The sequence below is a fragment of the Ascaphus truei genome, chromosome 8 (genome assembly GCF_040206685.1).
Source record: "Ascaphus truei isolate aAscTru1 chromosome 8, aAscTru1.hap1, whole genome shotgun sequence".
Lineage (NCBI taxonomy): Eukaryota > Metazoa > Chordata > Amphibia > Anura > Ascaphidae > Ascaphus > Ascaphus truei.
In genome coordinates this window covers 38,098,707-38,124,882 of record NC_134490.1, presented here as the reverse complement: position 1 = coordinate 38,124,882, position 26,176 = coordinate 38,098,707, and the positions used below count along the sequence as shown (strand labels likewise).

Here is a 26,176-nt window from a genome sequence, read left to right as displayed (position 1 = left end):
GTGAGGCAGAGGGGACTCGGGTAGTATGGGAGGAGGTAGTGCGGGTGCAGGGGGTCAGGGACCCCTGCATAAGATAGGCTACCCCGTAGGCCCTAGGAGTTTTTTCCAAAGACATTACAGGTTGCTTTGCTGTAGGGACGGCCTATAGTATAGCGCGTGTCACTGTAGTTCAGAAGGAACCCCATATAGAGACACAGCGGACGCTGCGCCACCGTGCAGCGAGTGGGCGCAGTTCTTCATTGTGGCTGTTGCAGTCCTCCGGGTGGGATCGCCCTGGAGGTGGTTCCGGTGTTCCTCGGTCGCCGGATCCTTTGTGAAGCCAGTTGGAGATCCGAGCACGGGAGTGCTCGGGCAGGTACTATCAAATCCACAAGTGCACCAATGGGCCCTTAGTTTAATAGTGACTGCGCAGTCACCCACATTCTCTCCAAGAGTGCGGGACATTGGGTGGGAACTACTGGACACTGGGTGGGATCACCTGGTGTTGGGGAAATGTTCTGCGTGACGCCCTATTCAGTGTCTCCTCTAGAGAGGGACACCCGTAGATATTCTATTTGTGTTGTATGCTGTTCTTATGTTCCCAAGTAAACGTTCTTAGTTACCATACTTAAGGTGTGTGAGTATTTGTATGTGTCCTGCGAGGAACCACTCCCCCTATGGTGGGAGCCATCGCAGGTGGAGGCGCTGCACCGAGTATAAGGTTACTCTTACCCTAATATAATTGCCCCAGGTTCCCCGTGGCGGATGCTCAGCCCTCCTGTGAGCCAACAGGTAACGCACCACACCTGGTAACACCATATGTTCTACGCACCCACACTGTATATGCGATTGGGTGGGGTGGAATACCCGTTACATTTGGAGGCGCTGCTGAGATAGACCTGGGGTGCCCAGTCCAATTTTTTTCACCATGTTTTTAAAGTCCGGACACGAGGTCCTTGCCTGGGCTTTGAGGAGATATCTGGAACCCGGCCGGGTGGTGGCGGTTGGAGGCCTTCCCGCAACTATAACCACAGACACGGTCGGGAGTATATGTGCAAAATTCCTGGGTGGCCGTACGCATGTGTGTTAGGTGAAGAACAAGATCCCACGTCCACATGGAAAACCATACTTTTTGTGGCAACCCACAGTACGGATATATGTCTGGCAGAGGCACCGTCCGCACTGTTTATGCCCGGGGCTCCGTCTGAGGGGTACCCCCTAGTCTACGCAGACCCAGCCAAATGGCGTCTCCCGCCAAAGCAGGAGAGCGCACATGCTACTGACTGCGAGCCTGCACTAACTTGGGTCGAAGAAACTTGCCGGGATTGGCGGGAAAACCTAAGCCCCACCCCCGCCAACTGAGTGACGCCGTGCAGAGCCAGAATCACTCCTTGAAAGAGTGTGCTGCCCCTCCTTCAGATTCCACCAGGGGGAGCAAGCACTGTGATCTTCAACCCTACGTGGATGCAGTAATAGACTCTTACTTCTCTGAGGATGAGATGATGTATCAGGAAGAGATAGACTGTCAGGACATACACCCCAATGTGTATGTGGCCTGGCGAGCGTCAGGAATAGATGTCCTTATGCTAATGTGCCCCTGCCTGCAAGAAGCCTATGACAAGGGAGCTGACATGTCCCAGTTACCGCTAGACTACAAGACGACTGAGGTAGGCGGAGAACCGGGGATACAGTGTTTTAGTCCCACCTGTGACTGTTCTAGGGGTGCACTGGCGTGGGAGCCCGAATGTAAATGCTGCGGTGTGCGGTTCTTGAAGCCTATTACACCCCAGGCTACGGATGCAGTTGAGGAAGAAGCGAGGAAGCCTGACCCCTCTGCAAAAGTGAGGGACACTGCTACTCAGTCTGTCCAAAACCATGTTGCAGAACCGGTTCCAGACCCTCTCAAAAGGGATATCCTAGTGGTAGAGCAGGACCCACAGAGCCCAGCCTCGCAGATTCCGGAATCACAGGGTAAGGTGTCTATACCCCATCTTCTTTTGGGGATTTCAGCGACCAACCGCTCGTGGTGATGCGCCTGCCGGCGGACCACTCTAGTGAAATCATCGAACCAACTATCTCGGCGGATACAGAGCCTGCTGTGGGCCCGTATGCCCTAGAGGAGGTGTATCCGGATGTTGCGGACCCTGCTGTGGGCCCGTGTGCCCTAAAAAGTCCAGTCCAGCCTACAGAGCTACCATCGGTCCCAGGTGTGGGATCCGTACCGAACGACGACAAGGGTGAGTCGACTGTCCCAGGGGTGTTGGGGGTGAGCCTCCAGGTGACCGCGGAGCATGATAGCTCCTTAAGTCTGGTCACCAGGGCGAATGACTCCCCTCTGTATCGCGCCCTGGCGGATGTGTCCTCCTTAGAAGGTAGCTGTCCGGTGGTGCGAGTGGACCCCTACCTACCTGACAGTGTTTCAGATGAAGAGAAGCCCATCGCAAGCCAGCGGAGCGGTGAGGAACCTACTAACTCCCCTCAGGCTCCGATGGAGGTGACCGTGAAAAAGGCCAGAATTAAGGTTCCTGATCTGAGTGAGAGCCGTGCGCTCCAACCCAAATGGTCCCAGTACTGGGATCCAACGCTCCCGAGTTTCAAGACAGTGAGTGGACTGTCCCAGAAGTGTTGTGGACAGGCCTCAAGACAGCCGAGGACCTGCTGGCCACTGGGAATCACCGCAGTGGTAAGATATCTACCCTTTACCCCCTGCCAGGTGACACCGAGATTGTGACTGAAGAGACATTGTCCATTGCTCGTTTCCCAGTGGAAACCTCGCAAGTGTGTAGGGACAAAGACTGTACGGAGAAGGAGTTAGGGAGATTTGCCTCCTCTAAGCGCAACATGGAGCGCTCTGTCCGCCATGTGGTGGACCGAGGAAAAGGTCAAGACCTCCTCGCCTACCGCATCCCTGCCGCCGATGGCCGGGTAAAGGTCTGGCCAAGAGACACTGTGCTATTCCTTCCACCAGGGGGAGGAAGTAGTACGGAACCAGTGACTGTTACCCCAGAGCGTACTCTCCAAGAGGTTTTTCTGGGGGAGGCTCACGGATGCAAAAGTGAGGTACCCCCACATGATCAGTTAGGAGCACCACACAAATAGTCTCAGCTAGTCTCGGGTATAGTATGTGAATTGTCATGTACCCTGTTATGTAAAGTCGAAATGATAAGTTGTATTTTCTATGCACTGCATTTTGATTATATAAAAATTGTGCCGTGTGATGTCGTGCCCCAAGCGGGGACGTTGGACTTTTCACCAGGGGGAGAGTGTAGCTTGGAACTCCTGTGGCTCGTGGAGACCCCCCTCCCTTGGAGCAGCGTGGTCGCGGGTGCCGCCGGAGCCAGCGACGGACCCGACGGCTGTTTCCAAGGGTGGGGGCCGGAGCAAGGAGCAGCGCGTCTCCTCCGGTATGCAGCTGGTTGCCTGGGATGCAATCGGGCCGTTGCTAAGGCCGCTGTCGTGTTGTTAGGGTCCTGGCGGCTAGCGAAGCAGGGCGCCGCCATTGTCCGTGCGGTTGCGCATGCGCAGGAGCCAAATAGAGCGGGAGGCCCACAGGTTGCTCGCGCATGCGCAGTACAGGATTGCCAGCTCCCAGGGTGCATAGGGGCAGAGCCACATGACACCAGGGAGCCAATAGGGCTGGAGAATGACTTGGCAGAAGGAAAAGGATACATTTCGCGGGCTTGGACCACACCAGTCAGTCAGACCCAGGAGCAGCCAAGGGAAGGAGGTAGGGTGCAGGAGTCAGTGACTTCCTGCACTAGGCCAGCAGCCCCCAAGGCCCAAGTTAGCTCTGAGTCGCCCAGTGGAGTGAGTGTTGCCAGGGACAGCCCTCAGGTTAGGGACCCTGTCACTTACAGCAGTTGGAGCTGGGAACAGAAAGGGAAGGAAGGGGGCAGGGAGCGAGTGAAGCTTCTGCACCGCGGTAGGTCCCCCACATCCCAGGTAGGCCCCAACTCACCAAGAGGCTAGTGGGGTAATTGATAAGGGACGGCCCAAGATAGGGACGCTGCCCTTAGTGTTAGTGTGCTGTCTAGTCAGGGTCACGGCTGTCAGTGCTCAGCGCACAGTGTTGCGCAGCACGTTGGCTGCAAGCATCCAGTGGGTCACAGCTTGTTGCTGCAGGCGCTGGGACCAGTTAGTTAAAAGTGAGGCAGAGGGGACTCGGGTAGTACGGGAAGAGGTAGTGCAGGTGCAGGGGGTCAGGGACCCCTGCATAAGATAGGCTACCCCGTAGGCCCTAGGAGTTTTCCCCAAAGCCATTACAGGTTGCTGTGCTGTAGGGACGGCCTATAGTATAGTGCGTGTCACTGTAGTTCAGAAGGAACCCCATATAGAGACACAGCGGACGCTGCGCCACCGTGCAGCGAGTGGGCGCAGTTCTTCATTGCGGCTATTGCAGTCCTCCGGGTGGGATCGCCCTGGAGGTGGTTCCGGTGTTCCTCGGTCGCCGGATCCTTTGTGAAGCCAGTTGGAGATCCGAGCACAGGAGAGCTCGGGCAGGTACTATCAAATCCACAAGTGCACCAATGGGCCCTGAGTTTAATAGTGACTGCGCAGTCATCCACATTCTCTCCAAGAGTGCGAGACATTGGGTGGGAACTACTGGACACTGGGTGGGATCACCTGGTGTTGGGGAAATGTTCTGCGTGATGCCCTTTTCAGTGTCTCCTCTAGAGAGGGACACCCGTAGATATTCTATTTGTGTTGTATGCTGTTCTTATGTTCCCAAGTAAACGTTCTTAGTTACCATACTTAAGGTGTGTGAGTATTTGTCCTGCGAGGAACCACTCCCCCTATGGTGGGAGCCATCGCAGGTGGAGGCGCTGCACCGAGTATAAGGTTACTCTTACCCTAATATAATTGCCCCAGGTTCCCCGTGGCGGAAGCTCAGCCCTCCTGTGAGCCAACAGGTAACGCACCACACCTGGTAACACCGTATGTTCTACACACCCACACTGTATATGTGATTGGGTGGGGTGGAATACCCGTTACACATATAAGAAAACCCCCAAAGACATATAAAAAACACAAAATACATATAAAACCCACCCAAATGTGTGTGTGTATGTATATGTATATATACAGTGTTCAACAAACCTATACATTTGCACGCCCCGGGCGAGTGGATTTAACATCGTGGCAAGCTCCTATTGGCCCAAGCAGCACACGTTTGGTACTAGGTGGCGAGTAGATTTTTTGGTGATTTGTCGACCACTGTATATATATATATCCTTATATTTTGGTATTTCATCAACTATATAGTGTATGCTATACTCATTGAGGCAGTGTGTGTGTATATATATATCATTATCTTGTGTCATAGCACTGTTATGTTACTGGAGAGTCTATCTATCCCATGAATCATTTATACCTTTAGAACAATCTATACAACAAATAGTTAATTTGAACAGCTTTGGGTAAATTAAACCATACAAGCCCATAGCTACCATCAGATTTAGGGGTGGGATTTTCATTTAGTCCATCAACCAATCAAACTTTGGGACCCTCCAGTACTTAAACAGTGTTAATCTTTTCAGGGACATTCCCTTTGATAAAGTTGCATTTGTTGCGACGAAACGCGTCAGGGACGTAACCTACGACACTACGTCATCACGTTGTGTGCTTTACGGCCGGGGAGCACATTCAGTGAATTCAAGGCCAACTCTGATACCAAATGACTTTGGAAGATTTCAAGTGAACCGGAGGGACAGCGCTGTTTGAGTGACCTATTCCAGCGAATCTTGGACTCCCTGCTGCAGTTTGGACATGCCTGGTGGTGATTATATATCACAAATTGCTTAATATATACCTTTACCTTGTGAGTGTTTTTAATCCCTCCATCCACCCTTCCCCAACATTAAATGTTACAGTGTTACACTATGGGGCGTGCGCTCTCTGTTTTTTTTTTTTTTTTTTTTTAATATATATATACATACATACATACATACATACATACATACATGTAGAGGTATCAGTACCGTGTTAGCTGAGCTTCAATAATCAAAAAATAAAAAAACAATACCGTTCTGTGGCTAACGAAATGCTTTTATTTGTGCGAGCTTTCGAGATACACTGATCTCTTCTTCCGGCGGTGTTACAATGTCTACCAATGCTCATATTTTAATTGTCTAGTTAACAATTTGCGCCTGTGTTTTCCCCTTTTTCCCCCATATATATTGCTATTGTGTATAGTGTAACACTTAGGCAGCAATTGTTACTATATTTTATTGTTTAATGTTTTAATTTGCGCACTTAGTATTTTTATAGTTTATATATATATATATTTATAAATCAAATAAAAAGATCACCATTATCACCTAGCATACAGTGCTTCCACTGCAGCAAGGGATTCTGGGAAATGACATGCAGATGAGCATACCGTGTCACGTATTGCCTGAAATCTATTTTTACATGGAACACTTATAAGCTAATGCTCGTTGTTAACACAGTTTTTAAGCACAGCATGGGAATCAGATGCAAAGCCAGAGAAACCATTCACAGACATGTTTCAACCTTAATGGGTATCATCAGTGTGATAAATACATATAAAAAAGAACAAATAGATATTAAAAAAAGAACAAATACATATGGGGAAAAAAAACAAATACATATACAAATAACCCCAACACATATAATGGGAAAAAACAAATACATATATATACAGACTTACCTTGAGGATGGTCTCAGGTGTCAGGCCTCTGGCCGAGCCCGGTGGCAGTGGGAGGCCCAGCTGCCGGTCCTCTAGTTGCCGCAGGCCCCAGCTCTCCCCAGCTGTGGGCCTCCCTTCTCACTGACTGTCCCGGGCCTGTCTGATGTCAGCATGCGCCGGAAGTAAGCTGGGATGAGATTCCGGCGCGTACCGGCATGAGAGGGAGGACCGGTGCCACGCTGACGTCAGAAGCGTGGGACAGTCAGTGTGGTGGGAGGCCCGCAGCTTGGGAGAGTCGGGGCCCGATGGCAACGAGAGGTTGGGCCCAACTGCTATGACCAGCCGCCGGGCCCCCCGCAGCCACTGGGCTTGGGACACTTGTTCTGGCTGTCCCACCCCCGTCAGAAGCCCTGTGCAAACCCCTCCCCCCCCCACACACCCACCTCTGCTGGTCAGGAGGCCCCACGCTCCCTCCTCTTCCTCCTCCTGTCGGCGATGGGATCCAACTTCTGACCGGATGTAGGAGCTAGAGGGGGAGTTCCGCGCTCCCTCATCCCGCTCCCTCATCTGGTTGGGTGACGGGGGCTAAGGCGCCCCGCCTTGCTCATCTTGCATTTCTGCCTGTCACAGGCAGAGCCATAAATGACATCATAAGAGGCAACAATGGTAAGGCAGCCTGCGACTTACCACAAAAAGACACTGCATGGAGCTTGTCCACCCAGTATACGGATCTCCTGTAATTACAAAAGCAGAGTCAGTCCACACAAGACGTGTGGGACAATACACAAGGATGTTACATATTCTATGGAATCAGAGCTTCCCAGGTAATGGAAAACTGGGACAAAGCTAGGAAAAACAAGTTGACAAATTTTTTATTTTTTTTTACCAAAGTTGGAATCAAATCTGTTGAAATCAACAAGATTTATTTTCTGTGATAGATCTGGCGGTTTTATGCACCTCGATGTCACCTCATATATCCTGCATTTGGCACAAAAAGGACAGGCATGGCAGAGATAGAAAGTTAGAAAGAACAGTGACAGAGAAAGAAAGGCCAGATAGGACAGGGACACAGAAAAGTGACCATCACATAAGAAGGGGCAGAGGGGACAGAGAGAGGGGAGAGTCACTGAGAGAAAGGGGACAGGGAGAGGGGAGAGTCACTGAGAGAAAGGGGACAGGGAGAGGGGAGAGTCAATGAAAGGGGACAGAGAGAGGGCAGAGTCACTGAGAGAAAGGGGACAGAGAGGGGAGAGCCACTGAGAAGGGTGAGGGGAGAGTCACTGAGGGAAAGGGGACAGAGAGAGGGGAGAGTCACAGAGAAAGGGGACAGAGAGTGGAGCGTCACTGAGAGGGGGCAGGGAGACCGTGACAGGGAGAGAGGAGTCACTGAGAAAAGGGACAGTGACAGAAAGGGGGCAGTCACTGAGAAAGCACAGGGGACAGTGACAGAGAGAGAAGAGTCACTTAGGGAGCACAGGGATTGAAATGAAATGCCGGGTATCGCGCAGAAGGCCTCTTTAAGTTCCCTTGCCGTGTCACATGACGTTGTTACGTCTGAACACCAGAGACAAGATAAGGAGGGCGGAAGAGCAGGCAGGGGGCGCAGAGGAAAAAGTTTGCACAACCCTGACTTAGAGAGAACAGGGAAAGGGGAGAGTCACTGAGAGGGGACAGTGACAGGGAGAGAGTGCAGGCTGGGCCGCCAACAGGGTGGATCATTTTTATATGTACTGTATTGGGGGGTGGGCTTTTTTAAAATACGTATTGGGGAGGTGGGGGTCTTTTTTATATGTATTTGGGGTTGGGATCTTTTTTTTATATGTATTGTATTTTATATGTATCGTAAAAAGAAATCCTAAAAGCCTAGAAATGATTTGGTATTTATAAATCCCTGTACTGTGACTTGACGTTCTTACTTTAAAGTTCCATATATGTTTCCCTAAATAAGAAGTGTCATACTGTATGTGAATGTAAAATGCTACATTTGGCTACGTAAGATTATTACCCTTGTTCTATGACAAAGGTGGCAGTTGCCAGAGAAATAAGAGGGACATAATAATTACGGGTTTTCACAGTATTATTGTATTTGAAAAGTGTGCTAATGGGGGTCATCGGTAATTACAGCCTTATTGTACACCGTAGGTGATCTGAGTTTAATAGCCTGTAATTAAATGTAATATAATAAGCATTAATGTATACCCAGCTCAGAATAATAACAGTGTAATTGTAGCTCTGGTGACTGGTATTTATGTGTAACCAGCAGAACTTCTACATGTGATTATAGATGGATAGTGTAAGGAGGAATTAAAGCAACATTTTGGGTTTAAAATATGAAATATTTACCAGTCAAAACAAGTGTAAAATTGGGGTACATTTGGGTACACAAAAGTGTCAAGCAAAATTCACACAAAGAGCATTAATACCATGTTGTCACTCCCCTCCCCCAAATATCTCCTCCTCCTGTGTACATCAGCTTATATTGAGAAGAGGAAGAGTTATAAGGAGCAATAGGAGGAGTTATAGGGAGCAGTTATATGAAGCAATATCAGGAGTTATAAGGAGTAGTTATATGGAGGAATAGGAATTATAGGAGTGGTTATATGGGGCAATAGGAGGAGTTATAGGGAGCAGTTATATGGGGCAATAGGAGGAGTTATAGGGAGCGGTTATATGGGGCAATAGGAGGAGTTATAGGGTGCGGTTATATGGGGCAATAGGAGGAGTTATAGGGTGCGGTTATATGGGGCAATAGGAGGAGTTATATGGACTCCTCCCCTGAAGAAGCGTAGTCCATTACGTGAAACGTACGTTGGGTTTTAGCGACATCACGACGGTGGCGTCGGTGGTCGAGATTTTCTGCGGAGGCGGTTGAACTGAACACGGTGTACTGGTAGTATGGTGATACTAACATTGTGCACTCTCAAATGCTACTATGTATTCGTCTGATAACCAACAGCTACACACTAGTGTTGCAACTACTAGACATTTGATTTTATGTACAGCTACTCGGCTGTAACATAGTTTCTCTAGATGTTGTGCTCACACATATAGACTTAATGGTTTGTGTGAGTATGGACATACGATGAGTTACTTTTATGACCGTTTGTATGTGACAGAACAGATACGGCCCGGCACAATATCGCTTTAATGATTCACTGATATACTGACATCCAGCTCTTCAGACTTGCCATCATTTTCATCGATCACTAACAGAGATATGTCTTTGAAGTCATTATGATTCTGTGGAGCACCCGATTAATAACTGGTATGACGAGGAATGCTGCTAAGTCTTTATTAACATGGACTTTGAACATCTAGGCACCAGGGTATGGCATCTATGCTATTGTGCAAACGGTTTCCTCTGATAATACGTTTTACGCGCCGATGCAGCTGATTGGTATGAGGGAATATAACTGATGTATTTACATGGATGTCTCTGCTCTACATAGGCTGCTACCAACCAGCGCAAAGAATCTTTACCACTTGAATTAAAATTCGGGTTGGAACTTACTTCAGGGTATTAACTACGGTGATAAGCGCTTTACCTGTTGAACACCAATCAGGAAGCTTCAGGTCACGTATCTGGTCCATACAGCACCTTTACGCTATACTCCAGATGTATACCCACTAACTGTTCATAGAGGATTCCCTCAGACTATCTCAATATTTAGTTCTGAGATAAGGCTTTACCTATCTGCCTTCAGATATTCAGCGAGTATACAGCTATGGTTCAAGATCTCACCACACACATGTTTTAAAATGTCACTTTGAATATATTATGTACACACATTTGACTAATAAAGTTTTTTTATTTTTGATTAATTTGTTGTGAGATCTGAGGAAATTTAGATCAATTCTTTTGGTTACAAATTGTATCTTTATGCCAAATTAACTATGTTGCTGTTATTTTATAAAGTCAACATCTAATTACTGATTACAGTTCACTTTACTATACATTTGGTCGAGTGGTTCTCTTATACCAACCCTCTCTTGTGGAGTTACAGTATATGGAGCAATATCAGGAGTTATAAGGAGCAGTTATAGGGAGCAATAGGAGGAGTTATAGGGGGTAATAGGAGGAGTTATAGGGAGCAATAGGAGGAGTTATAGGGAGCGATAGGAAGAGTTATAGGGAGCAATAGGACGAGTTATAGGGAGCAATAGGAGGAGTTATAGGGAGCGATAGGAGGAGTTATAGGGAGCAATAGGAGGAGTTATAAGGAGCGATAGGAAGAGTTATATGGAGCGATAGGAGGAGTTATAGGGAGCAATACGAGGAGTTATAAGGAGCGATAGGAAGAGTTATAGGAAGAGTTATAGGGAGCGATAGGAGGAGTTATAGGGAGCAATACGAGGAGTTATAGGGAGCCGTTATATGGGGCAATAGGAGGAGTTATAGGGAGCAATAGGAGGAGTTATAGGGAGCGATAGGAAGAGTTATATGGAGCGATAGGAGGAGTTATAGGAAGAGTTATAGGGAGCGATAGGAGGAGTTATAGGGAGCAATACGAGGAGTTATAGGGAGCGACAGGAAGAGTTATAGGGCGCGATAGGATGAGTTATAGGGAGCGATAGAAAGAGTTATAGGGAGCAATAGGAGGAGTTATAGGGAGCAATAGGAGGAGTTATAGGGAGCAAGAGGAGGAGTTATAGGGAGCGATAGGAAGAGTTATAGGGAGCGATAGGAAGAGTTATAGGAAGAGTTATAGGGAGTGATAGGAAGAGTTATAGGGAGCAATAGGAGGAGTTATAGGGAGCAATAGGAGGAGTTATAGGGAGCAAGAGGAGGAGTTATAGGGAGCGATAGGAAGAGTTATAGGGAGCGATAGGAAGAGTTATAGGAAGAGTTATAGGGAGCAATACGAGGAGTTATAAGGAGCGATAGGAAGAGTTATAGGAAGAGTTATAGGGAGCGATAGGAGGAGTTATAGGGAGCAATACGAGGAGTTATAGGGAGCGACAGGAAGAGTTATAGGGCGCGATAGGATGAGTTATAGGGAGCGATAGAAAGAGTTATATGGAGTGATAGGAAGAGTTATAGGGAGCAATAGGAGGAGTTATAGGGAGCAATAGGAGGAGTTATAGGGAGCAAGAGGAGGAGTTATAGGGAGCGATAGGAAGCGTTATAGGGAGCGATAGGAAGAGTTATAGGAAGAGTTATGGGAAGAGTTATAGGGAGCGATAGGAAGAGTTATAGGAAGAGTTATAGGGAGCAATAGGAAGAGTTATAGGAAGAGTTATAGGGAGCAATAGGAGGAGTTATAGGGAGCGATAGGAGGAGTTATAGGGAGCAATAGGAGGAGTTATAAGGAGCGATAGGAAGAGTTATAGGGAGCGATAGGAAGAGTTATAGGGAGCGATAGCAAGAGTTATAGGGAGCGATAGGAAGAGTTATAGGGAGCGATAGGAGGAGTTATAGGGAGCGATAGGAGGAGTTATAGGGAGTAATAGGAGGAGTTATAGGGAGCAATACGAGGAGTTATAAGGAGCGATAGGAAGAGTTATAGGAAGAGTTATAGGGAGTGATAGGAGGAGCTATAGGGAGCAATACGAGGAGTTATAGGGAGCGGTTATATGGGGCAATAGGAGGAGTTATAGGGAGCAATAGGAGGAGTTATAGGAAGAGTTATAGGGAGCGATAGGAGGAGTTATAGGGAGCAATACGAGGAGTTATAAGGAGCGATAGGAAGAGTTATAGGAAGAGTTATAGGGAGCGATAGGAGGAGTTATAGGGAGCAATACGAGGAGTTATAGGGAGCGGTTATATGGGGCAATAGGAGGAGTTATAGGGAGCAATAGGAGGAGTTATAGGGAGCGATAGGAAGAGTTATATGGAGTGATAGGAGGAGTTATAGGAAGAGTTATAGGGAGCGATAGGAGGAGTTATAGGGAGCAATACGAGGAGTTATAGGGAGCGACAGGAAGAGTTATAGGGCGCGATAGGATGAGTTAAAGGGAGCGATAGAAAGAGTTATAGGGAGCAATAGGAGGAGTTATAGGGAGCAATAGGAGGAGTTATAGGGAGCAAGAGGAGGAGTTATAGGGAGCGATAGGAAGAGTTATAGGGAGCGATAGGAAGAGTTATAGGAAGAGTTATAGGAAGAGTTATAGGGAGTGATAGGAAGAGTTATAGGGAGCAATAGGAGGAGTTATAGGGAGCAATAGGAGGAGTTATAGGGAGCAAGATAGGAGTTATAGGGAGCGATAGGAAGAGTTATAGGGAGCGATAGGAAGAGTTATAGGAAGAGTTATAGGGAGCAATACGAGGAGTTATAAGGAGCGATAGGAAGAGTTATAGGAAGAGTTATAGGGAGCAATACGAGGAGTTATAGGGAGCGACAGGAAGAGTTATAGGGCGCGATAGGATGAGTTATAGGGAGCGATAGAAAGAGTTATAGGGAGTGATAGGAAGAGTTATAGGGAGCAATAGGAGGAGTTATAGGGAGCAATAGGAGGAGTTATAGGGAGCAAGAGGAGGAGTTATAGGGAGCGATAGGAAGAGTTATAGGGAGCGATAGGAAGAGTTATAGGAAGAGTTATAGGAAGAGTTATAGGGAGCGATAGGAAGAGTTATAGGAAGAGTTATAGGGAGCAATAGGAAGAGTTATAGGAAGAGTTATAGGGAGCAATAGGAGGAGTTATAGGGAGCGATAGGAGGAGTTATAGGGAGCAATAGGAGGAGTTATAAGGAGCGATAGGAAGAGTTATAGGGAGCGATAGGAAGAGTTATAGGGAGCGATAGCAAGAGTTATAGGGAGCGATAGGAAGAGTTATAGGGAGCGATAGCAAGAGTTATAGGGAGCGATAGGAAGAGTTATAGGGAGCGATAGGAGGAGTTATAGGGAGCGATAGGAGGAGTTATAGGGAGTAATAGGAGGAGTTATAGGGAGCAATACGAGGAGTTATAAGGAGCGATAGGAAGAGTTATAGGAAGAGTTATAGGGAGTGATAGGAGGAGTTATAGGGAGCAATACGAGGAGTTATAGGGAGCGGTTATATGGGGCAATAGGAGGAGTTATAGGGAGCAATAGGAGGAGTTATAGGAAGAGTTATAGGGAGCGATAGGAGGAGTTATAGGGAGCAATACGAGGAGTTATAAGGAGCGATAGGAAGAGTTATAGGAAGAGTTATAGGGAGCGATAGGAGGAGTTATAGGGAGCAATACGAGGAGTTATAGTGAGCGGTTATATGGGGCAATAGGAGGAGTTATAGGGAGCAATAGGAGGAGTTATAGGGAGCGATAGGAAGAGTTATATGGAGTGATAGGAGGAGTTATAGGAAGAGTTATAGGGAGCGATAGGAGGAGTTATAGGGAGCAATACGAGGAGTTATAGGGAGCGACAGGAAGAGTTATAGGGCGCGATAGGATGAGTTAAAGGGAGCGATAGAAAGAGTTATAGGGAGCAATAGGAGGAGTTATAGGGAGCAATAGGAGGAGTTATAGGGAGCAAGAGGAGGAGTTATAGGGAGCGATAGGAAGAGTTATAGGGAGCGATAGGAAGAGTTATAGGAAGAGTTATAGGAAGAGTTATAGGGAGTGATAGGAAGAGTTATAGGGAGCAATAGGAGGAGTTATAGGGAGCAATAGGAGGAGTTATAGGGAGCAAGAGGAGGAGTTATAGGGAGCGATAGGAAGAGTTATAGGGAGCGATAGGAAGAGTTATAGGAAGAGTTATAGGGAGCAATACGAGGAGTTATAAGGAGCGATAGGAAGAGTTATAGGAAGAGTTATAGGGAGCGATAGGAGGAGTTATAGGGAGCGACAGGAAGAGTTATAGGGCGCGATAGGATGAGTTATAGGGAGCGATAGAAAGAGTTATAGGGAGTGATAGGAAGAGTTATAGGAAGAGTTATAGGGAGCAATACGAGGAGTTATAAGGAGCGATAGGAAGAGTTATAGGAAGAGTTATAGGGAGCAATACGAGGAGTTATAGGGAGCGACAGGAAGAGTTATAGGGCGCGATAGGATGAGTTATAGGGAGCGATAGAAAGAGTTATAGGGAGTGATAGGAAGAGTTATAGGGAGCAATAGGAGGAGTTATAGGGAGCAATAGGAGGAGTTATAGGGAGCAAGAGGAGGAGTTATAGGGAGCGATAGGAAGAATTATAGGGAGCGATAGGAAGTTATAGGAAGAGTTATAGGAAGAGTTATAGGGAGCGATAGGAAGAGTTATAGGAAGAGTTATAGGGAGCAATAGGAAGAGTTATAGGAAGAGTTATAGGGAGCAATAGGAGGAGTTATAGGGAGCGATAGGAGGAGTTATAGGGAGCAATAGGAGGAGTTATAAGGAGCGATAGGAAGAGTTATAGGGAGCGATAGGAAGAGTTATAGGGAGCGATAGCAAGAGTTATAGGGAGCGATAGGAAGAGTTATAGGGAGCGATAGGAGGAGTTATAGGGAGCGATAGGAGGAGTTATAGGGAGTAATAGGAGGAGTTATAGGGAGCGATAGGAAGAGTTATAGGGAGCGATAGGAAGAGTTATAGGAAGAGTTATAGGGAGCAATACGAGGAGTTATAAGGAGCGATAGGAAGAGTTATAGGAAGAGTTATAGGGAGCGATAGGAGGAGTTATAGGGAGCGACAGGAAGAGTTATAGGGCGCGATAGGATGAGTTATAGGGAGCGATAGAAAGAGTTATAGGGAGTGATAGGAAGAGTTATAGGAAGAGTTATAGGGAGCAATAAGAGGAGTTATAAGGAGCGATAGGAAGAGTTATAGGAAGAGTTATAGGGAGCAATACGAGGAGTTATAGGGAGCGACAGGAAGAGTTATAGGGCGCGATAGGATGAGTTATAGGGAGCGATAGAAAGAGTTATAGGGAGTGATAGGAAGAGTTATAGGGAGCAATAGGAGGAGTTATAGGGAGCAATAGGAGGAGTTATAGGGAGCAAGAGGAGGAGTTATAGGGAGCGATAGGAAGAGTTATAGGGAGAGATAGGAAGAGTTATAGGAAGAGTTATAGGAAGAGTTATAGGGAGCGATAGGAAGAGTTATAGGAAGAGTTATAGGGAGCAATAGGAAGAGTTATAGGAAGAGTTATAGGGAGCAATAGGAGGAGTTATAGGGAACGATAGGAGGAGTTATAGGGAGCAATAGGAGGAGTTATAAGGAGCGATAGGAAGAGTTATAGGGAGCGATAGGAAGAGTTATAGGGAGCGATAGCAAGAGTTATAGGGAGCGATAGGAAGAGTTATAGGGAGCGATAGGAGGAGTTATAGGGAGCGATAGGAGGAGTTATAGGGAGTAATAGGAGGAGTTATAGGGAGCAAGAGGAGGAGTTATAGGGAGCGATAGGAAGAGTTATAGGGAGCAATAGGAGGAGTTATAGGGAGCGATAGGAAGAGTTATAGGGAGCGATAGGAAGAGTTATAGGGAGCGATAGGAGGAGTTATAGGAAGCAATAGGAAGAGTTATAGGAAGAGTTATAGGGAGCAATAGGAGGAGTTATAGGGAGCGATAGGAGGAGTTATATTGAGCAATAGGAGGAGTTATAAGGAGCGATAGGAAGAGTTATAGGGAGCGATAGGAAGAGTTATAGGGAGCGATAGGAAGAGTTATAGGGAGCGATAGGAAGAGTTATAGGGAGCGATAGGGGGAGTTATAGGGAGCGATAGAAAGAGTTATAGGGAGTGATAGGAAGAGTTATAGGAAGAGTTATAGGGAGCAATACGAGGAGTTATAAGGAGCGATAGGAAGAGTTATAGGAAGAGTTATAGGGAGCAATACGAGGAGTTATAGGGAGCGACAGGAAGAGTTATAGGGCGCGATAGGATGAGTTATAGGGAGCGATAGAAAGAGTTATAGGGAGTGATAGGAAGAGTAATAGGGAGCAATAGGAGGAGTTATAGGGAGCAATAGGAGGAGTTATAGGGAGCAAGAGGAGGAGTTATAGGGAGCGATAGGAAGAGTTATAGGGAGCGATAGGAAGAGTTATAGGAAGAGTTATAGGGAGCGATAGGAAGAGTTATAGGAAGAGTTATAGGGAGCAATAGGAAGAGTTATAGGAAGAGTTATAGGGAGCAATAGGAGGAGTTATAGGGAGCGATAGGAGGAGTTATAAGGAGCGATAGGAAGAGTTATATGGAGCGATAGGAGGAGTTATAGGGAGCAATACGAGGAGTTATAAGGAGCGATAGGAAGAGTTATAGGAAGAGTTATAGGGAGCGATAGGAGGAGTTATAGGGAGCAATACGAGGAGTTATAGGGAGCCGTTATATGGGGCAATAGGAGGAGTTATAGGGAGCAATAGGAGGAGTTATAGGGAGCGATAGGAAGAGTTATATGGAGCGATAGGAGGAGTTATAGGAAGAGTTATAGGGAGCGATAGGAGGAGTTATAGGGAGCAATACGAGGAGTTATAGGGAGCGACAGGAAGAGTTATAGGGCGCGATAGGATGAGTTATAGGGAGCGATAGAAAGAGTTATAGGGAGCAATAGGAGGAGTTATAGGGAGCAATAGGAGGAGTTATAGGGAGCAAGAGGAGGAGTTATAGGGAGCGATAGGAAGAGTTATAGGGAGCGATAGGAAGAGTTATAGGAAGAGTTATAGGGAATGATAGGAAGAGTTATAGGGAGCAATAGGAGGAGTTATAGGGAGCAATAGGAGGAGTTATAGGGAGCAAGAGGAGGAGTTATAGGGAGCGATAGGAAGAGTTATAGGGAGCGATAGGAAGAGTTATAGGAAGAGTTATAGGGAGCAATACGAGGAGTTATAAGGAGCGATAGGAAGAGTTATAGGAAGAGTTATAGGGAGCGATAGGAGGAGTTATAGGGAGCAATACGAGGAGTTATAGGGAGCGACAGGAAGAGTTATAGGGCGCGATAGGATGAGTTATAGGGAGCGATAGAAAGAGTTATATGGAGTGATAGGAAGAGTTATAGGGAGCAATAGGAGGAGTTATAGGGAGCAATAGGAGGAGTTATAGGGAGCAAGAGGAGGAGTTATAGGGAGCGATAGGAAGCGTTATAGGGAGCGATAGGAAGAGTTATAGGAAGAGTTATGGGAAGAGTTATAGGGAGCGATAGGAAGAGTTATAGGAAGAGTTATAGGGAGCAATAGGAAGAGTTATAGGAAGAGTTATAGGGAGCAATAGGAGGAGTTATAGGGAGCGATAGGAGGAGTTATAGGGAGCAATAGGAGGAGTTATAAGGAGCGATAGGAAGAGTTATAGGGAGCGATAGGAAGAGTTATAGGGAGCGATAGCAAGAGTTATAGGGAGCGATAGGAAGAGTTATAGGGAGCGATAGGAGGAGTTATAGGGAGCGATAGGAGGAGTTATAGGGAGTAATAGGAGGAGTTATAGGGAGCAATACGAGGAGTTATAAGGAGCGATAGGAAGAGTTATAGGAAGAGTTATAGGGAGTGATAGGAGGAGCTATAGGGAGCAATACGAGGAGTTATAGGGAGCGGTTATATGGGGCAATAGGAGGAGTTATAGGGAGCAATAGGAGGAGTTATAGGAAGAGTTATAGGGAGCGATAGGAGGAGTTATAGGGAGCAATACGAGGAGTTATAAGGAGCGATAGGAAGAGTTATAGGAAGAGTTATAGGGAGCGATAGGAGGAGTTATAGGGAGCAATACGAGGAGTTATAGGGAGCGGTTATATGGGGCAATAGGAGGAGTTATAGGGAGCAATAGGAGGAGTTATAGGGAGCGATAGGAAGAGTTATAGGGCGCGATAGGATGAGTTAAAGGGAGCGATAGAAAGAGTTATAGGGAGCAATAGGAGGAGTTATAGGGAGCAATAGGAGGAGTTATAGGGAGCAAGAGGAGGAGTTATAGGGAGCGATAGGAGGAGTTATAGGGAGCAATACGAGGAGTTATAGGGAGCGACAGGAAGAGTTATAGGGCGCGATAGGATGAGTTAAAGGGAGCGATAGAAAGAGTTATAGGGAGCAATAGGAGGAGTTATAGGGAGCAATAGGAGGAGTTATAGGGAGCAAGAGGAGGAGTTATAGGGAGCGATAGGAAGAGTTATAGGGAGCGATAGGAAGAGTTATAGGAAGAGTTATAGGAAGAGTTATAGGGAGTGATAGGAAGAGTTATAGGGAGCAATAGGAGGAGTTATAGGGAGCAATAGGAGGAGTTATAGGGAGCAAGATAGGAGTTATAGGGAGCGATAGGAAGAGTTATAGGGAGCGATAGGAAGAGTTATAGGAAGAGTTATAGGGAGCAATACGAGGAGTTATAAGGAGCGATAGGAAGAGTTATAGGAAGAGTTATAGGGAGCAATACGAGGAGTTATAGGGAGCGACAGGAAGAGTTATAGGGCGCGATAGGATGAGTTATAGGGAGCGATAGAAAGAGTTATAGGGAGTGATAGGAAGAGTTATAGGGAGCAATAGGAGGAGTTATAGGGAGCAATAGGAGGAGTTATAGGGAGCAAGAGGAGGAGTTATAGGGAGCGATAGGAAGAGTTATAGGGAGCGATAGGAAGAGTTATAGGAAGAGTTATAGGAAGAGTTATAGGGAGCGATAGGAAGAGTTATAGGAAGAGTTATAGGGAGCAATAGGAAGAGTTATAGGAAGAGTTATAGGGAGCAATAGGAGGAGTTATAGGGAGCGATAGGAGGAGTTATAGGGAGCAATAGGAGGAGTTATAAGGAGCGATAGGAAGAGTTATAGGGAGCGATAGGAAGAGTTATAGGGAGCGATAGCAAGAGTTATAGGGAGCGATAGGAAGAGTTATAGGGAGCGATAGCAAGAGTTATAGGGAGCGATAGGAAGAGTTATAGGGAGCGATAGGAGGAGTTATAGGGAGCGATAGGAGGAGTTATAGGGAGTAATAGGAGGAGTTATAGGGAGCAATACGAGGAGTTATAAGGAGCGATAGGAAGAGTTATAGGAAGAGTTATAGGGAGTGATAGGAGGAGTTATAGGGAGCAATACGAGGAGTTATAGGGAGCGGTTATATGGGGCAATAGGAGGAGTTATAGGGAGCAATAGGAGGAGTTATAGGAAGAGTTATAGGGAGCGATAGGAGGAGTTATAGGGAGCAATACGAGGAGTTATAAGGAGCGATAGGAAGAGTTATAGGAAGAGTTATAGGGAGCGATAGGAGGAGTTATAGGGAGCAATACGAGGAGTTATAGGGAGCGGTTATATGGGGCAATAGGAGGAGTTATAGGGAGCAATAGGAGGAGTTATAGGGAGCGATAGGAAGAGTTATATGGAGTGATAGGAGGAGTTATAGGAAGAGTTATAGGGAGCGATAGGAGGAGTTATAGGGAGCAATACGAGGAGTTATAGGGAGCGACAGGAAGAGTTATAGGGCGCGATAGGATGAGTTAAAGGGAGCGATAGAAAGATTTATAGGGAGCAATAGGAGGAGTTATAGGGAGCAATAGGAGGAGTTATAGGGAGCAAGAGGAGGAGTTATAGGGAGCGATAGGAAGAGTTATAGGGAGCGATAGGAAGAGTTATAGGAAGAGTTATAGGAAGAGTTATAGGGAGTGATAGGAAGAGTTATAGGGAGCAATAGGAGGAGTTATAGGGAGCAATAGGAGGAGTTATAGGGAGCAAGAGGAGGAGTTATAGGGAGCGATAGGAAGAGTTATAGGGAGCGATAGGAAGAGTTATAGGAAGAGTTATAGGGAGCAATACGAGGAGTTATAAGGAGCGATAGGAAGAGTTATAGGAAGAGTTATAGGGAGCGATAGGAGGAGTTATAGGGAGCGACAGGAAGAGTTATAGGGCGCGATAGGATGAGTTATAGGGAGCGATAGAAAGAGTTATAGGGAGTGATAGGAAGAGTTATAGGAAGAGTTATAGGGAGCAATACGAGGAGTTATAAGGAGCGATAGGAAGAGTTATAGGAAGAGTTATAGGGAGCAATACGAGGAGTTATAGGGAGCGACAGGAAGAGTTATAGGGCGCGATAGGATGAGTTATAGGGAGCGATAGAAAGAGTTATAGGGAGTGATAGGAAGAGTTATAGGGAGCAATAGGAGGAGTTATAGGGAGCAATAGGAGGAGTTATAGGGAGCAAGAGGAGGAGTTATAGGGAGCGATAGGAAGAATTATAGGGAGCGATAGGAAGTTATAGGAAGAGTTATAGGAAGAGTTATAGGGAGCGATAGGAAGAGTTATAGGAAGAGTTATAGGGAGCAATAGGAAGAGTTATAGGAAGAGTTATAGGGAGCAATAGGAGGAGTTATAGGGAGCGATAGGAGGAGTTATAGGGAGCAATAGGAGGAGTTATAAGGAGCGATAGGAAGAGTTATAGGGAGCGATAGGAAGAGTTATAGGGAGCGATAGCAAGAGTTATAGGGAGCGATAGGAAGAGTTATAGGGAGCGATAGGAGGAGTTATAGGGAGCGATAGGAGGAGTTATAGGGAGTAATAGGAGGAGTTATAGGGAGCGATAGGAAGAGTTATAGGGAGCGATAGGAAGAGTTATAGGAAGAGTTATAGGGAGCAATACGAGGAGTTATAAGGAGCGATAGGAAGAGTTATAGGAAGAGTTATAGGGAGCGATAGGAGGAGTTATAGGGAGCGACAGGAAGAGTTATAGGGCGCGATAGGATGAGTTATAGGGAGCGATAGAAAGAGTTATAGGGAGTGATAGGAAGAGTTATAGGAAGAGTTATAGGGAGCAATACGAGGAGTTATAAGGAGCGATAGGAAGAGTTATAGGAAGAGTTATAGGGAGCAATACGAGGAGTTATAGGGAGCGACAGGAAGAGTTATAGGGCGCGATAGGATGAGTTATAGGGAGCGATAGAAAGAGTTATAGGGAGTGATAGGAAGAGTTATAGGGAGCAATAGGAGGAGTTATAGGGAGCAATAGGAGGAGTTATAGGGAGCAAGAGGAGGAGTTATAGGGAGCGATAGGAAGAGTTATAGGGAGCGATAGGAAGAGTTATAGGAAGAGTTATAGGAAGAGTTATAGGGAGCGATAGGAAGAGTTATAGGAAGAGTTATAGGGAGCAATAGGAAGAGTTATAGGAAGAGTTATAGGGAGCAATAGGAGGAGTTATAGGGAACGATAGGAGGAGTTATAGGGAGCAATAGGAGGAGTTATAAGGAGCGATAGGAAGAGTTATAGGGAGCGATAGGAAGAGTTATAGGGAGCGATAGCAAGAGTTATAGGGAGCGATAGGAAGAGTTATAGGGAGCGATAGGAGGAGTTATAGGGAGCGATAGGAGGAGTTATAGGGAGTAATAGGAGGAGTTATAGGGAGCAAGAGGAGGAGTTATAGGGAGCGATAGGAAGAGTTATAGGGAGCAATAGGAGGAGTTATAGGGAGCGATAGGAAGAGTTATAGGGAGCGATAGGAAGAGTTATAGGGAGCGATAGGAGGAGTTATAGGAAGCAATAGGAAGAGTTATAGGAAGAGTTATAGGGAGCAATAGGAGGAGTTATAGGGAGCGATAGGAGGAGTTATATTGAGCAATAGGAGGAGTTATAAGGAGCGATAGGAAGAGTTATAGGGAGCGATAGGAAGAGTTATAGGGAGCGATAGGAAGAGTTATAGGGAGCGATAGGAAGAGTTATAGGGAGCGATAGGAGGAGTTATAGGGAGCGATAGAAAGAGTTATAGGGAGTGATAGGAAGAGTTATAGGAAGAGTTATAGGGAGCAATACGAGGAGTTATAAGGAGCGATAGGAAGAGTTATAGGAAGAGTTATAGGGAGCAATACGAGGAGTTATAGGGAGCGACAGGAAGAGTTATAGGGCGCGATAGGATGAGTTATAGGGAGCGATAGAAAGAGTTATAGGGAGTGATAGGAAGAGTAATAGGGAGCAATAGGAGGAGTTATAGGGAGCAATAGGAGGAGTTATAGGGAGCAAGAGGAGGAGTTATAGGGAGCGATAGGAAGAGTTATAGGGAGCGATAGGAAGAGTTATAGGAAGAGTTATAGGAAGAGTTATAGGGAGCGATAGGAAGAGTTATAGGAAGAGTTATAGGGAGCAATAGGAAGAGTTATAGGAAGAGTTATAGGGAGCAATAGGAGGAGTTATAGGGAGCGATAGGAAGAGTTATAGGGAGCGATAGGAAGAGTTATAGGGAGCGATAGGAGGAGTTATAGGGAGCGATAGGAGGAGTTATAGGGAGCGATAGGAGGAGTTATAGGGAGCGATAAGAAGAGTTATAGGGAGCGATAGAAAGAGTCATAGGGAGCGATAGGAAGAGTTATAGGGAGCGATAGGAAGAGTTATAGGGAGCGATAGGAAGAGTTATAGGAAGAGTTATAGGGAGCAATAGGAAGAGTTATAGGAAGAGTTATAGGGAGTAATAGGAGGAGTTATAGGGAGCAATAGGAGGAGTTATAGGGAGCGATAGGAAGAGTTATAGGGAGCGATAGGAGGAGTTATAGGGAGCGATAGGAAGAGTTATAGGGAGCGATAGGAAGAGTTATAGGGAGAGATAGGAGGAGTTATAGGGAGCGATAGGAAGAGTTATAGGGAGCGATAGGAAGAGTTATAGGGAGCGATAGGAAGAGTTATAGGGAGCGATAGGAAGAGTTATAGGGAGCAATAGGAAGAGTTATAGGGAGCGATAGGAGGAGTTATAGGGAGCGATAGGAAGAGTTATAGGGAGCGATAGGAGGAGTTATAGGGAGCGATAGGAAGAGTTATAGGGAGCGATAAGAAGAGTTATAGGTAGCGATAGGAAGAGTTATAGGGAGCGATAGGAGGAGTTATAGGGAGCGATAGGAGGAGTTATAGGGAGCGATAGGAAGAGTTATAGGGAGCGATAGGAAGAGTTATAGGGAGCGATAGGAGGAGTTATAGGGAGCGATAGGAGGAGTTATAGGGAGCGATAGGAAGAGTTATAGGGAGCGATACTAAGAGTTATAGGGAGCGATAGGGAGTTATAGGGAGCAATAGGAGGAGTTATAGGGAGCGATAGGAAGAGTTATAGGGAGCGATAGGAGGAGTTATAGGGAGGGATAGGAGGAGTTATAGGGAGGGATAGGAGGAGTTATAGGGAGCAATAGGAAGAGTTATAGGGAGCGATAGGAAGAGTTATAGGGAGCGATAGGAGGAGTTATAGGGAGCGATAGGAAGAGTTATAGGGAGCGATAGGAAGAGTTATAGGGAGCGATAGGAAGAGTTATAGGGAGCGATAGGAAGAGTTATAGGGAGCGATAGGAAGAGTTATAGGGAGCAATAGGAGGAGTTATAGGGAGCAATAGGAGGAGTTATAGGGAGCAATAGGAGGAGTTATAGGGAGCGATAAGAAGAATTATGGGGAGCGATAGGAAGAGTTATAGGGAGCAATAGGAAGAGTTATAGGGAGCAATAGGAGGAGTTATAGGGAGCAATAGGAGGAGTTATAGGAAGAGTTATAGGGAGCAAGAGGAGGAGTTATAGGAAGCGATAGGAAGAGTTATAGGGAGTGATAGGAGGAGTTATAGGAAGAGTTATAGGGAGCGATAGGAAGAGTTATAGGGAGCGATAGGAAGAGTTATAGGGAGCGATAGGAGGAGTTATAGGAAGAGTTATAGGGAGCGATAGGAAGAGTAATAGGGAGCGATAGGAGGAGTTATAGGGAGCAATAGGAGGAGTTATAGGGAGCGATAAGAAGAGTTATAGGGAGCGATAGGAAGAGTTATAGGGAGCGATTGGAAGAGTTATAGGGAGCGATTGGAAGAGTTATAGGGAGCGATAGGAAGAGTTATAGGGAGCGATAGGAAGAGTTATAGGGAGTAATAGGAGGAGTTATAGGGAGCAAGAGGACGGCTTATAGGGAGCGATAGGAAGAGTTATAGGGAGCAATAGGAAGAGTTATAGGAAGCAATAGGAAGAGTTATAGGGAGCAATAGGAAGAGTTATAGGGAGCAATAGGAGGAGTTATAGGGAGCAATAGGAGGAGTTATAGGGAGCAATAGGAGGAGTTATAGGAAGAGTTATAGGGAGCAAGAGGAGGAGTTATAGGGAGCGATAGGAAGAGTTATAGGGAGCAATAGGAAGAGTTATAGGGAGCAATAGGAGGAGTTATAGGAAGATTTATAGGGAGCAAGAGGAGGAGTTATAGGAAGCGATAGGAAGAGTTATAGGGAGCAATAGGAAGAGTTATAGGGAGCAATAGGAGGGGTTATAGGAAGAGTTATAGGGAGCAAGAGGAGGAGTTATAGGGAGCAATAGGAGTTATAGGGAGCGGTTATACAGAGCAATAGGAGGAGTTATAAGGAGCAATAGGAGGAGTTATAGGGAGCAAGAGGAGTTATAGAGAGCGGTTATACAGAGCAATAGGAGGAGGTATATGGAGCGATAGGAGGAGTTACAGGGAGCAAGAGGAGGGAATACAACTCTGCCAGGTAAGAAAGAAATGTAAGGTCCTTGAATAACAAGTGTCTTCCATATTGTGTGTTTGCAAGTAGAAAATGAAGCAGATTGTGAAAGAAAACCTGTATATATTTTATTGGTAACAAAAGCTCTCATCTTCTCCTCCAGACAATGCTCCCTTCCTGCACCTTAATATACCCCAGTTGTGACCCTCCTTCTTGCACTCCCTGCCGCATCAGGCATGTACTTACTGAGCTCCGGAAATTGGAACCATTCCACTTACCTGTCCTGAAATTTCCGGAAATCCACCTTGGGGCGGGCGAGGAAATCCACCCTGCTGTCCAGGGGGAGAGAGACGTGAGCCGTGGACATGCTGAGTGTGAGTGGGGCTTTCAGGCCACGCAATTCTGTGGGTCACCGGAGCTAGTCTGAAAGGGCAGAGAAAGGGTTGATTATATGAAATCAAATGCACGCAAGCTGTTTCCGATCCCATTTTTTAAGGCACTCAGAAGCTGGGTTACCATCACGTAATATCACCCTGAAAGTACATCTTTGTCCCTCTTAATCTTTCTATTTCTGTAACACTGTTCCTCTATCACCTGGCTTATAGACCTTCCTCTAATCTCATTTATATATATATAATAACTTATGAACAAATATAATAATTATTTATATGTCTCTTCTGACTATATACATATCTTAGTCATGCTGAGCAAACAGAGCACTGGGAGATAGATATTTGCACAGGTAAATATTGATTTTCCTGGTTTCCTGTGCTCTGTTTTCTCAGCCACACACACACACATGCACATACATACATACATACTAACACTTCCTGACTCACACACACACACATGCACATACATACATACATACATACTAACACTTCCTGGCTCACACTCACACACACACACACCTATATTATTTTTATTATATATATATATATATATATATATATATATATATATATATATATATATATATCCTCTCTGTATACACACAGTGCCTCCTTGATCAGCCTCTCTCTATCTCCGTTGCTAGGAGACACAGAACGCAAACTGGTTTCCAGAGTAACCGAACAGGGTCACATGGGAGGAAACAAATTGTCATGTGATTAGCAAACTGAGCTGGTGGGATCTGGGACCTTGCACTGGGTGTGAAGCAGTGTGACAGTGACGCAGAGGGGCAGTGTGACCGTGGCATAGACAGTGACACAGAGGGGCAGTGTGACCGTGGCATAGACAGTGACACAGAGGGGCAGTGTGACACAGTGATAGTGTGACCGTAGCATAGACAGTGATTCAGTGTG

General features: G+C 46.1%; 1 protein-coding gene across 2 annotated transcripts in view; it reads right to left on the bottom strand.

Moving 5' to 3' along the window:
- Positions 1-25,908, bottom strand: part of SPMAP2 (sperm microtubule associated protein 2) — a 44,796-nt gene extending 18,888 nt beyond the window's left edge. Inside the window, exons 1-3 of one of the 2 annotated variants that reach the window (XM_075611520.1) lie at positions 25,869-25,908; positions 25,151-25,295; positions 7,316-7,362 (exon numbers count right to left, since the gene is read on the bottom strand). In XM_075611520.1, the coding sequence (XP_075467635.1) occupies positions 7,316-7,362; positions 25,151-25,239 (136 nt within the window). In that variant the 5' untranslated portion in view covers positions 25,240-25,295; positions 25,869-25,908. Of the gene's footprint in view, positions 1-7,071; positions 7,277-7,315; positions 7,363-25,150; positions 25,296-25,868 lie in introns of those variants that run through there. The other variant, XM_075611521.1, reaches the window with a different exon arrangement.
- Between the last annotated feature and the right edge of the window lie 268 nt (positions 25,909-26,176).